This window comes from Nothoprocta perdicaria, unplaced genomic scaffold (genome assembly GCF_003342845.1).
Source record: "Nothoprocta perdicaria isolate Ctin4 unplaced genomic scaffold, notPer1 scaffold_16, whole genome shotgun sequence".
Classification (NCBI taxonomy): domain Eukaryota; kingdom Metazoa; phylum Chordata; class Aves; order Tinamiformes; family Tinamidae; genus Nothoprocta; species Nothoprocta perdicaria.
Window position 1 is genome coordinate 2,880,799 of NW_020454760.1, and position 13,245 is coordinate 2,894,043.

Consider the following 13,245-nt stretch of genomic DNA (forward strand, 5'->3'; position numbering starts at 1 on the left):
GCAGCAGTGTGCCCTGGTGGCCAGGAAGGCCAACAGGATCCTGGGGTGCATTAAGAAGAGCGTCTCCAGCAGGTCGAGGGAGGGGATCGTCCCCCTCTAAACAGCCCTGGTGAGGCCACATCTGGAGTACTGCGTCCAGTTCTGGGCTCCCCGGTACAAGAGGGATGTGGAGCTGCTGGAGAGAGTCCAGCGCAGGGCTACCAGGATGATCAGGGGCCTGGAACATCTGCCCTATGAGCAAAGGCTGAGAGAGCTGGGYCTGTTCAGCCTGGAGAAGAGGAGGCTGAGGGGGGACCTGATCAGCGTGTATAAATACCTCAAGGGAGGCAGTGAGGAGGAGGGGGGCGGCCTCTTTTCAGCGGTGGCCAGCGACAGGACTAGAGGAAACTGCCACAAGCTGAGGTACCAAAAGTTCCCCAGGAACTTAAGGAAACATTTCTTGACAGTGAGGGTGACAGAGCCCTGGCAGAGGCTGCCCAGAGAGGCTGTGGAGTCTCCTTCTTTGGAGATCTTTAAAACCCGCTTGGACACAGCCTTGTGCCACGTGCTCTAGGTGACCCTGTGTGTGCAGGGGGGTTGGACTGGATGACCTCTGAGGTCCCTTCCAACCTTAAACATTYTGTGATTCTATGAGTCTATGATCAACAAGGCAGGGCGTGAGGGCAGATGGCTGCTGAGAAGCTACTAGTGTAATTTCAACTGCCCTTGAGGAGCCAGGACTTTTAATTTCCGACAGAGTTATTAGAGTAAGAGGTTTTAAACAGCATGTCATGCAAATAGACTGGAATACAGTTGCAGGATCGAGCAAATAATTAATTAATATCATAGCAGGAACTTGGTAGCAAAGAGAGCTGCAATGCAATTTCAATTATGTAACCTCTTTTCTTTTTTAACATGCTTTTTGAAGCATGTTTGCCTGCCTCTGTCTCTTTTTAGAAGAAAGGTCAAAGCCTCTCAAGGTATTTTCAAGCAGGAAATATTTTAAAAACCAAACAAAACCCTCTAACTTCTCTTGCTTATAAAAACCCRACTACATTTGATTTTATCGTGTGCTACTGAAGCAGTCAGAACCCCTCTGGTGAAATGTTACTAAACAGTTGCTTTATAGTGACTTAAAATAAAAAAGGGGCATAAAACAAGTCCTAGTGGCAGAAAATTACAGCCCTTTGAAAAAAGGTGTAATAAACACACACATGGAAACCGGGTTTGTCCAAGATTTGCCACTTCCACTTCCATGCAAAGTGAGTGCATTTTAGTGCCACTTTTTAAATGAGCACTTTTTAAAACACATGGAAATGTTGACAGTACGTATTTTCCTCTAGAGCAGCTGGTTAAGAAGGAGGATGCCAGATTAACAAGATAAAGGAATAAACCCAAGTGAGGCCAACATTAAATGCATTCTTCGATGGTTTTTGCCTGTTTTGTGCTAAAATTTGGAATCTCTTGGTTGCCTGGCCAGTTTCTCTCACCAGGCTGCTCCTCCTGTACACGCAGCCCCAGCCAGGCCAGAGGCTGCTAAAGCTCCCACTGCGGCTTGCAGAGACTGTGTTCATGTTGCCCAATTTACTGGAAATCCAAGCCCTTCACAACACTTAAGAAATAATTTTGAGGCTTAGAAGGGGCTTCCCAGTGTGGAAACGAGCATTCTGAGTACCTCTTTGGAAGTGATTTGGGGCCTTTCTCTCTTTGTCCTCACAGTGGTCGGATCTYGGGGCAGTTCCTGGCTTTTCTGACCCAAGAGCAGTGTGTGTTCCCGCCTGTGGTTCCCCAGTGATAGCAGAGAAGTTTGCAAAGGCGTTCGCCATCCCATGGGGAAGGGAGGCCTCTCCTGTGSAGGCACCTTTTTCTTTCCGCTCAGCTCGAGAGAGATGTCTGCTTTACTCTTCTGCCAACTTCGCAGGTCACAGAAGCTGCCATGAGGACCAGCTTGTCATTTATACTCTGCTTACCTGCATTAGGAACTAATGGAACAGGATCTTCACTAAAAGCTTGGGTCTGATGCTGAAAAACACGCCTAGTATTGATCCTCTTTGCATAGTGCACACACACAAGATGGCTAATTTAAAACTCCTRAAAACAACACTGATTTCAGCATTTGATTACTCATACAATCCAAATAGTGTATTTTTTTTTTCATTTGCACTTAACAGGCTTGACAAATGGATATGACATTAATTTTTTTTCACTGTAATTACGCATACAAGGCCTTTTCCTCATTGATTATGGCATGACCCAGTATTTCACTGTAGTTCTCAAAAAAAAAAAAAAAGGCTGAAAAAGGAGAATTGTTTATTTAAGTTCGACTTCCTTTTTGTGTGACTTGACAGCTCCTTTGCTGAGATGAAAGTTTTAAAAAATAAAAAACAAAAGTAGATAAAAAATCCTTACTCTGGCTGCATTATAAATTCGGAATATCCGGCTGATTATGTCCTCTTCTAAATCCGCTGAGACAAACTCCACCTGAATAGGACCATGTCGGTGTACTCCATTTTCCGGCCAGTACTGAGGACATAACTATAGGTGACAAAATCAGAAGCAAGCCGGGTTAATTACCTTGACTTTAACACTACTTCAGCACACTTCCCTAGTTTGTTTTCTGTGAACTATGTTTATTCCTTAAGCTCTTCCACATGCCCTTATAAAATACACAGTGCACCATCCTCCAGTAGTTTTAAACCCTCTGACTCCACTTGTTGTGTGGAACAACTTTAAACAACTGCTTAAACAATTGCTTAAACAATTGCCTTTTCCCTCACTTGAATGTGCTGTCGCTTGCTGCTGTATTTGCCATTCCTGAGCATTTGGAATTGCACATTTCTGACACTCAGTGTCAATTCTGCCACTCGGTATGACAGGGCAGGGAAATGCTGTCAAACGTTGCCTCATCTGGGAGGCAGCACAAAGCCTACGGCTTGGTAGCTTCTATTACCCTGACGCTGAGGATAATTCAAGCTACATGGGAATGTGGGCTTTAAACTACACAGGCTGCAGCAGTTCTCAAATCTCGGCATTGAACTTACTCATCTCTTTCGCCAATTCCTGCCGATATCGGCTAATTTCAGCATTCCTTTCCATTTTCAACAACCGCTCCACTTTGTCTTACGACTGCCACTTGAAAAYAGTAATTATGCTTCCTTTTATGCTCCGAAAACATTACTTACRGGTATCCAGAGAATCAGAAAACTTTTCTTATAGATATCCAGAGAATAAAAAGTAATATTAGTATTATTTTGCCCAATTCTAGTGTCTCATAAAATCATAGTGGTTTAATTCTGGAACCAATTATCATCTCTGTTAATATATTAAAAAGTAAATCAAACCTTTCCTGGAAAACTCTGCTTATCCACTTTTCCATAAAGACCCTAACGATTTCCAGAGACATCTAGGGCAATTCAAGCATGTAGCYTTCACAAACACACTCCAAAATTTATTATGAACCCAGGAAATTTCTGTTTGCCTGCAGGAGCATTGATCTCATATGTGGAACTTTATTTCATTCATTCAGCAAAACAGCTGGGTCCTCATTCTGCTGCGTTGCTGCTGGTGATCCAGAGCTGAGCTGACAAAACACACTTTCCCCAGATGCTGTTTTGCATTTCTTATAACAGTTTTTTTTCTCAACGAAGCTACTCGGAGATGACTACATTTCATAAAAACAGTCCTTTACTACATCAATAAAAAAGAGACTCTGATTTAYAGGATTTCACTTTAACTAGTTAAAACCAGAAAGAAGAAAATATGTTTTCATTTATTAAAAACAACAACTAAAGACGTGGATCAGCCTGCTGAGCAAATTACCTTCTAAGTGTTGTCTAAATCTTACACTAATTTTTATTATGAAATACAAGGGCGTATGGGATAGCAAAATGCAACAGACATGTACRTGCCAGTGCTCAGATCACAGAATCATATACACAACTCAGTACAGGTTTTTCAAAGACGCATGAACACAGTTCTAAGAGATCTTTGAAAAATGTGTAGATGATGATAAGCAAGGCTGTTTGCCAGGGCTGCTTTAGGAAGCCCCTGTTTTCAAGTTCCAATAAAATCCAGCAGCTTTCAGGTCTGAGCGTTTGGCATGCATGTGATGCTAGCGACTCTGASTTAAGTCATAGTCACTGTGAAAGGCTGAACTTCATTTCCCAATAGAACACAAAAAGCCATACAAATTTYAATATCTATACAGAAATGTAAACACTTCATATATACATAGATAATAATAACAGTAATTTAACRGTAATTATTAATAAATCTCAATGTAAAGCATGCTTTTAATAAACTTTGCCCTCTTCCYCCTTCTGTTTGCTCTGAGGGTTTGGAGATTTATTGCTAATGAAAAGATTGTTACCTGCATTAGAGGGAAAAGGTTTAACACACTGCAGCAGCAGGTGTATTAACTGTATATTCCCATAGCTTTTAAAAGCCTGTGAGGCTAATAAGTGCTTGAAATAGCCAAGCATTATTGTACATTCAGAACACAGCTCGCAAATTAAAAAAGCWCTGTTCAGCAGTCCCCAGCAGCCTGACTCCCCTGAGCCTTTCCTCATTCACTTAGAAAATAATCTTAGATTCATGAATAAAAGTTTTCTTTCATTTCTATTTTTCACTCCACAGAGACTTAAGGGCTGGTATTCAGCAATTTAGTCTTTAAAACRAAGTGTAGAATTTATAGACATTCCTTTGAAAGACAAAACCTAAGATTATCACATTTTTTAAAACAAAATCTTCACATTAAAAAGAAATAACAGGAAATATTTTTCTATGTATGAACAGTACTCAACAAAGCAAAAGAAAAAAGAGATTTTGAGTGATTTTTGATGAAGAAAAAAATGACATCGAWTTTTTTATAAAAAGAAAAAAACCTGAAACAGTTATCTGAAGCAGTAATGAGCAAATATTTACATATTTGGGGTCCAGATTACTACCACATTATTCCAGCACAGGGCTAATGGAATTCACTGGAGTAAAGGAAATTATATCAGAACAGGAGTGCAGAATTGCACAGTGGCAAGACTGGCTCTAGGATGCTTAGTGATTAATGCTAGTGATTAAAGTGCCAAACAGGTAGGTACAGTTTTCCAATTTTCTAAAGAACATGTACAGCACGAACAACTCTTTTGTAAGGTAATTACATCTCCCCACGTCTTTGCCCTGTTTCCTCTTCTGAGGGATGCTCAGTGTCTGTTCTTGTTCAGTTCTTATCTTCTTGCTAACAGCATCATTTTGTGCCAAATGTGACACCAATTTTCTGGCTGGGAACACCTATCTGTTAGTAAGCAGACCAAGGCCAGTAACCTGTTTCAGGCAAGCAAGTAAAAAGCTGTACTTTATTTATTTATTTATTTATTTATTTATTTATTTATTTATTTATTTATTTACTGCAACTTCTGGGTACTACTGCTGTCTTTCAGATTTGAGCCAGAATTCTACAGCCCAAACATTTTGGTTTGGATTTGCTCTTCCCAAAGAATGCTTTCTAACCAGAATGTATTAGAATGCATTTTGCAGGAGAAGCTGTTGATGCTCCTACTTATGATTTCCCTTGCATATCTGCAAGCTACAAATCTTGTCGTTAGTRTGTTGGTGTTTAATGTTGTTTTATAAAACTAATTATGTCTTAAAGTTGTTCTAGAGTGCATCTGCTGCAGCGTTGAGGCATCAGCACTTCTGCGGTGAGTGGAGGACATTTCTGGACTTACTTGTGCTGGATCCACATCATTCAGCATAACTATTGAAGTACAGTGATAATCTAGGACCAATCTCCAGAAATCTTTGACAGTATTTGGTAAGGGATGCTGTGTAACTATAAAAGCTGAAGGCTGCTTGTAGCTCTGCAAAGAAGCAAAAGGAGATGGTAAGAGAAAACAAAAATCCATTCAGCAAAATGCTAGTAACATCCCCAAAATACGATAATTAAACATATTATTCTGATTTTCTACATAATCCATACATGTTTTTAGCTCTTTCCTGAGATATTGCATGTGTATGAGCTAATAAACTGCWTTTGGGTAGAATATAACTTCTGCAGGTTGTATTTCTGAAAGTTATTTTATGCCACAGGCATAAAGTAAAAGCATCAGAGGTCTTTACCTCTAATRAAACTCTTACAGAATCTGAGCAACAGTTTCATTTAGAGCTGTTAATGGACAGCTTAATGTTGTCTGTCTGCATCTAGCTGTTAATTTGATTGACTCCTGTGTAAAGAAATATCTAGTTATTTTTTAGAAATATTGTYCAAATTCTGCCCTATCTGACAACAGTGAGGATATGCAGAAGATGATAAATTTCAATGCTCCTTCTTTCTTTCTTCTTAATACCAGAGTATGTCATTGATGGAGCTGCTTGGTGGAAAGGGTGAACTGTGGATGTCAGGCTAGAGTTTTCCCTTACATTTTCCTGAAGGTTGAAGGCCAGCACGGGTCATACTGGGGCAATTGCTGGGAAGATTTGTTGTTGCTTTCATTAAGGAAGGCAAGGGATCCTCTGCATGCCTTGAACTTCCGTATTTGTATCTTGAGAGGGCTACAGTCTAACCAGTTATTTGTGTCTTTCAGGAGTCCCTGAACAGGCCACAGTACAGGAGTCTGATTTGGTGTTCTGGGGTGACGAGGAAGGCATGCAGGACTCCTGGTCTTTGTGCTGGTTTCAGCAAACCGTAAGCAGCACGTATCAGTGCTGCTGTTGTATCCATCAGCTGCCTCCTATCCCGCTGCTCCTCAACTGCTGCAAGTTTCACACAGATCTGGGCTGCTGGAGGGGCTCTCTGATGTTCCCTGCCTTAGAAATCCTAGCAGATTTTTTTGGGGGAAATCATCACTCTCTCCCAAAGGCTTTCTACCCCCMAAAACTTTGCTTTCCACCTGCTTTACCTGCAGTGATCTTTGAAGGCTTGTACGAGGTGACCTGACCTGGTCTGGATGGAAAGTGTCCCAAATCCCCTCCTCTCATGGATCCTTTGGGACAGATACACTTTGGGATCCAGCTCACTGCTTGTTTCAAGAGTAAGGACTCATGGCAAAGGAAGCACTTTCAAAGCAAATGCTGAGGTGTTGACCTTTCTGAGTAGTGCTTAATTTACAGAACAAAACCATACTGAACCCTGTGGCAAAGAAGTCAGTGCAATGGCAGGACTGTAAACTGCAGAAGAGGGAGGCACCACTCTAATATAAACGTGCCATTGACCTGCCGTGTGAACCCGCAGAACTCACTTAAGCTTTTGTTCTCAGCTTCTCTACACATATAAATAAAGATTAYGCACTTACCTTTTTACAGGAGTGTTTTGAACTTAGGATTATATTAAGAAAATGCTTTGAGAACTTGGAGGAAGGAAAAGCAAGGACTCCTGTAAACTATTATTACTCTAGCCTCATTCAAAAGGCCATTTAAGATGTGTTCATTTCTAACCTCTCTTTTCTCCTTGTTTATGTATGTGCRACAACCATGATTACTGTAGCTACGAAGTGTCAAAGATATGCTATAAATATTCACAGACTGTAAAGATGGTTTAAGTGTTTTCTTACTGATACTTATTAGCAGGAGTAGAATTACCACAGATGCTTTCAAAAAAATCCACACACGAGTGAAGGGAACCATTCATTCAAACAGAAATAAACAGAGAGGCTGAAGTAATGGCTCATAATGGCTCAAGTACTATCTTGTACTGACTTTTTTTTTTGTTATTAATTGCTGTTTAAATTAGAAGCAAARGGAACTAAAATATTGCTGCAACCCTTACTATCCCATTTAACCRCACTGGTGTCTTAGTAGGTAACTTTTTTCTCCCTAGACCAGACAGTTAAAAATTCAAGCGCTGAAGAGAAATCTAGACACATTCAATTTATCAAGAGTCCCTGACATGCTCTCTGAGCATGGCTTTGGAACCTTGGCTCTGACATAACATATGTGGGATCTTAAATGTGCCTGGGAGTTTAAAGATTTTGTGCCATGTTTCTGGGAAACAAGCTAGAAGGATTTCAGCCCTCTTGYGCTGACTCCACTTTCTGGCACTGCTCAGTTTGGAGGGCAACTTATTCCCTTTTATTATTAATGACGTGGTGGAGACTTACATCCATCAGCGCAGCATTAATGTAGTTACTGCTCTCCCCATCTATCGTTATGAGGAAGGGCAGGCATCTGTCTGGAGGCAGCACATCCATGCAGCGGTTCTTTTCATGATTTCGTGGTAGAAGTGCTATGCTGCAGTCTTCCACACGCAGTGTTGGAGTCACCATATTTAAAGTCTTTTGAAAAGAATAAACACAAGAGAAAATAATAACTAACTCAGGTGTGAAATCCCAAAATACTTAGGAACACTTTAAAACAGATCAACTCARGGCACAATTTCAGTGGGAATCAACATGCAGAGAAATGAAAAATCATTCAGTAGGGTTGAGATGCAAAACCCAGAAGCACACACATCTGAAAAATAACCCCAAAGACACCTGCACTGTAAACTGTCTTCTGCAGAAAGGACAGCAGAAGGATTTGACATAGTATTTCCCTTGAGGAAAAGGATTTTATTATTATCTCACTGTATTCTTTTTGATTTAACATAACTCAGTAGTAATCTGTGGCATGTTATTTTCTCCTCTGGGGCAGTTCTTCCCTCATAGATCTAGTCCAAAATTCACATGATCATAAGCAAACACTAAAGGTAGAAGCCTTCAGTACATTAGTTTGTAAGAACAACTAACTACAGCTTACCCTAAATTCCTCTTTGATCTGGCTGGAGTTGGTCTGAGGATCCAGTTTATTCATTTCATAGTAAACAGACCTAACTTGAGAAGCTGGAACAGATGTGTCCCCACAAAGACAGGCTTCCAGGATGGCATCATGGATGAATACATACTGTTCCTGGTAAAGCAATTAAAATAATTACTGAGGTAGAGAACGTATTCTACTAGAAGTCTGGTAAATGAAAAACAGTGAATAGGGTTGGCCCTCTCATTCTCACTGACTTCACCGACACTGAAGCAAGCCCAGCCAAACAAAAACAGTTCACAGAACTTTATCCCATGCATACAGAAATGAAGAGAGAAAGATTGACTCTAACTATCTGCAGTGACAAACAGCTGTGCAGCAAGCCCTCTGCAATAAAACACAGAATGTTTGTAGTTTCCTTATTCTGCACAGTTCTGTAGGTGCTGTCATGTAACTGGGCCTCAACATGGCTCATCCCAGAATGCATTCTCCCTCTGGAGAGGTAACACTCTGTGATTCCCTCTTCTTAAAGCCATTGCAAACACTAAATGCAAGACAACTATGCACTTGATTGAGCATTGCTTGCTCATGTCCCCCTTTTACATGTGATTCGGTGATTCACTTGATGGATGGTGCCTACCACAAAGGGCTCTGGTCCTTCAGACTGGGCTAATACCTTCCTTGCAAATCAATATTGCCATATTCCAGCAGATTAAGAGTACCTCAGTCTGCACCATGTTAACTCTCCGAGATCGAAGCTCCCTCACACAGTTGTATATGTCTACAACGCCTTCTCTTTCTGCCATRTCAAGCATGATGTCAATAACAATGAAGCATCCAGTTCTGCCAGCACCAGCGCTGAAGTAAAAGAAGAGCAGAGTTATTGTTCAGCAGAGCCTTGGAAAATGTCAAGTGCATGGGTTCATCTTGCAGGTACTTGACCAGYGGGCTCATTACTGAAATCACATTTTGCATCCAAGAACTGTAGGATTTCAAACTTGGTTAGTTTGACCAGGCTTTTTATAMTTCAGGTAGCAAGTTACTGTGGGTAGCTCCAGTGGCTTTAGCAGCCTGTTGCAGGAGGAGCAAAATTAGGAGCAAAATTATGCTGTGAGTTTAGTGGAAAACACATCAGAGAGACCCGTGTTCTGCCTACCTGCAGTGGACAACGAGAGGGCCAGCGTTTGGTGGGCTCTTGGATTTGACCTGCCGCACGAATCCCAGCAGGCCGGTTGCGTGGTACGGAACTCCGTGGTCCGGCCAGCCAGTGAAGTGAAACTGCCGAATTTCTCGGATCTCATGAGCTCCTCTCTGTCAAGGAGACAAGAATTGAAAGAAAAACAAGTTAGAATGTGAAAATACTTTGAAGATTGTCATCATATGACTGTACATATAAAACCCTGCGTTCTGCTGAAACCCTGCCAATACACCGCTCTGTACTGTCTGTTGAAGAGCTGTCCAATAGCTAGACAGTAAGCGCAAAAGTTACACATCAATTGGCTTCAAACTCTTATAGTAAAATTGAGTGGTTTAGGAGTAGGCCGCTTACAAACTTAGCAGCAAAACAGACACTCATCTCTAAATTTAAACACAAGGGCACTTTGAAAACTCTGGCCTTAAGAGACATACTATGATCACAAAACAGGTCAACAGCAAGGCCATGGAAAGACAGCACAGATGAAAAATTTTCCCCTCCTTGCCACAGGAATGTCGCTGTTGAATTCAGGGACCTCTAATTTCAATATATTTTTCCTTATATTTTAGGGACCTCTAATTTCAATATATTTTTCCTTATATTTTTTCTCCACCTTAAGTCCAAAAGAAACAGCTGAATAACAGGCAACCTCTGTGCACCTCCAACCATATGGGTTGCACTGGTAGACCTCCGCATGCTCAACCATCAYGTCATTTACTGCAGCAATGGCATTGATATGGTGACACAGCCATGAGTGAGAAGCTGAGCATGTAAATAATTTCCCATGTGGCTTTTTGGAACAGTCTATATGTTAAAAGGGTAGCGCTAGGCATGACTTTCTTAGTGCTAGTATTTCTCCTTTAAAATTGTMGCTGCCAGTATTTTATTCTCACTAGGAGTCTATGGATCAGAGCCCATCATACATATTTCATAACTAAACAGCATTATTATGACATATCATGTCTAGGTTGGACTAAACGTCAATGATATTAGTAACTGGTGGTTTATAGTTTTTTTTCTTAAAGASATATTTCTTATCTCAAGCCGGTTTGCATATAAAAAACCTAAGTCTCTTTGCATAATGAAGTAATATAAATATCCTAGTTTATTGATAGCCTGCAAGCCAAGAGAGTCAGAAACTGTCAACAGTGGWGAAATTTTGGCTATGCCAGTACCACAGGACTGGAGGTAACTATGGTCTCTCTTGGAGACCTGGAGCTCTGACAGCTCAGATTGGGGGTCTGTTGAGACTAGGGGTCTGCCCACGCTCATCTGCCATTGAAACTCTGATGCAAAAAGGCAGGTCAAAGAGCAGAAAGGCAGGCCAAAGCTAAAGAGGACGTGATATGCAACACTGGTATAGGTGGAGGAACCAAGTGTGTGTAACTGAGATGGCCTCATTCCTAAAGGACAAGTTCGAGACATACTGAAGCCCATAAACAAAGTGATTTTGATTTCAAGACACCATTGCAAACACATTTAAATGCAGCTTGGGCTCTGTACTCGGAAGATGTGTGCCAGTCAACAGATCCTTTTGCTGGTGCAAGCCAAGGTCTCCAGCTTGGTAAACAGCTGTATGTGGGAGGGGGCACCCAAGTACAGCCCCCCAAGAAACAAACACCCCATGCCTGTTAACTGCCTTTCTGTCTATCATCGTGGGTCACACKCTGCTACTTAGAAAGGATTTTGCATATTGGGTACTTTTAAAATGGGTTTGCTTATTATACCTACAAAAGAACCATTTTCATGTCTGTAGCCTCCCTCCTGGTTTCCAAACTCAAAATAGCAACACAACTGCATGAATCATAAAAGCATATGTTCAACTTGGAAAGATCGCATTTTTCACTTTTTTCTTTTGGCTGAAACAAACAGAAAAATGGTGCACATTTCTAGCAATTCCTAGGATGTTAAGAAATCAAGGGCCAAATCCTGCAAATACTTATGGTGCTGTGGTATGTTACTACCAGATAACTGTTATATTGTAATTCCAAAAGAACTGCTTGTGCACACAAAATGAAAAGTATCTAGAGAGTGTTGACCAGGATCAGAGTGTAATTTTCAGTTCAACTTTCTCAGTTTATTCCCCTATTCCTCAAAATTCTCCAAATAATGATTAAAAAAATCAAAGAATTTATCTCTAAACAAATCAACGTTAAGGACCCATTTGAGAATGATCAACTATAAACTGGCAGTCATAGAAGGGATGGTCAGAAGGGACCTCTGGAGGGCTTCAGTCCAACCTCCCACTCAGAGAGGACTGATGCTCAACACAAGCCTCTTCAGCCCCAACTTTTAGGCCCCATTTATGACCAGTGAGAAGAATTTGGCACCAATTTGACTTTGTAAACTTCTCTGGAGCAGCTGCTGCCACGAGATCCCCCTCACTCTTCTGCTTCCTCCTCTCTGACAGACCAAACAAGGCCAGCTCCTCAACCTCTCCTTGCAGTCCTACTGCGTCCTTCAGTAGGGAGGGCCCTGAATGAGGACAAATTCTATCAATCATGAGGTATATTATGAATTTTCATGGATTTTCTTCATATTGAAGGGGGGAGGACACAGTTGGCTCATGCTCAATTTGGAGTGGACTGTAAACTCCGGGTCCTCTGTCAGTGGTGGTGGGGCCACCAGGCAGTTCCCAGGCTGCACTGACACATGGGGTAGGGTGCAGAGCTTTGCATTTCTCCTTACTGAGTGACTGGCTGAATTTTCAAGCCCCGTGGAGCCGAGGCTCCAGTGCTCAGCATTTCAACACAGCCCTTCTCTGCAGCCCCCAGGGTGGGCTCTGACTTGTAATGCAGGTTGTTGACGGAGATGCTGAGCAAGACCAGTCCCAAGAGACCAGAAATCTAAATTTCAGAAAATTAAAGTGTAAGAGATGTGCAGCCTTGACCTTTCAGTACCACCAGAGCAGCTAGAAAATAAGGTAAAGAGGTAAAAACAAATGCGCTTTATTCAAACTACACTGACGCTGTTTTCAGAGGCTTACTGAAAAACTACCAACTACTAAAAAAAGAGTGTCTAAATGAAATCTTTTCAGATGGAGATTTTTTTAAAGCAATAAAATGTTTAGCGCCTTTTATCTTTATCTGTTTTAATGCACTTATTCAAGACAGTTTGGTTATGAGTAACTGTAAAATCCTCCAGGTCTTTTTTTCCACTCTCTGTTAAGAAGTGGAAAGCTAACATCAAAGCATGGCTTAAAATCTGCAGAATAGAAATCAACCAGTGTCTCATCTACTTCAAAGTGTAGCCATCCTTTCTCATCTGTTTATTAAAAATATCTAAATGGAAGGAAACAAAAGGCTTGAATGAGTTCAAAGTACAATATGTGTGGTGGTATACAAGATACA

At 41.2% G+C, this 13,245-nt stretch overlaps 1 protein-coding gene across 1 annotated transcript in view; it reads right to left on the bottom strand.

Annotated features, from left to right (window-relative positions):
• Positions 1–13,245, bottom strand: part of PTPRM (protein tyrosine phosphatase, receptor type M) — a 328,512-nt gene that overhangs the window by 6,537 nt on the left and 308,730 nt on the right. The window contains exons 23-28 of the mRNA XM_026035379.1: positions 9,857–10,011; positions 9,423–9,558; positions 8,704–8,853; positions 8,067–8,240; positions 5,700–5,831; positions 2,389–2,514 (exon numbers count right to left, since the gene is read on the bottom strand). Coding sequence (XP_025891164.1) covers positions 2,389–2,514; positions 5,700–5,831; positions 8,067–8,240; positions 8,704–8,853; positions 9,423–9,558; positions 9,857–10,011 — 873 coding nt within the window. The remainder of the gene's footprint in view (positions 1–2,388; positions 2,515–5,699; positions 5,832–8,066; positions 8,241–8,703; positions 8,854–9,422; positions 9,559–9,856; positions 10,012–13,245) is intronic.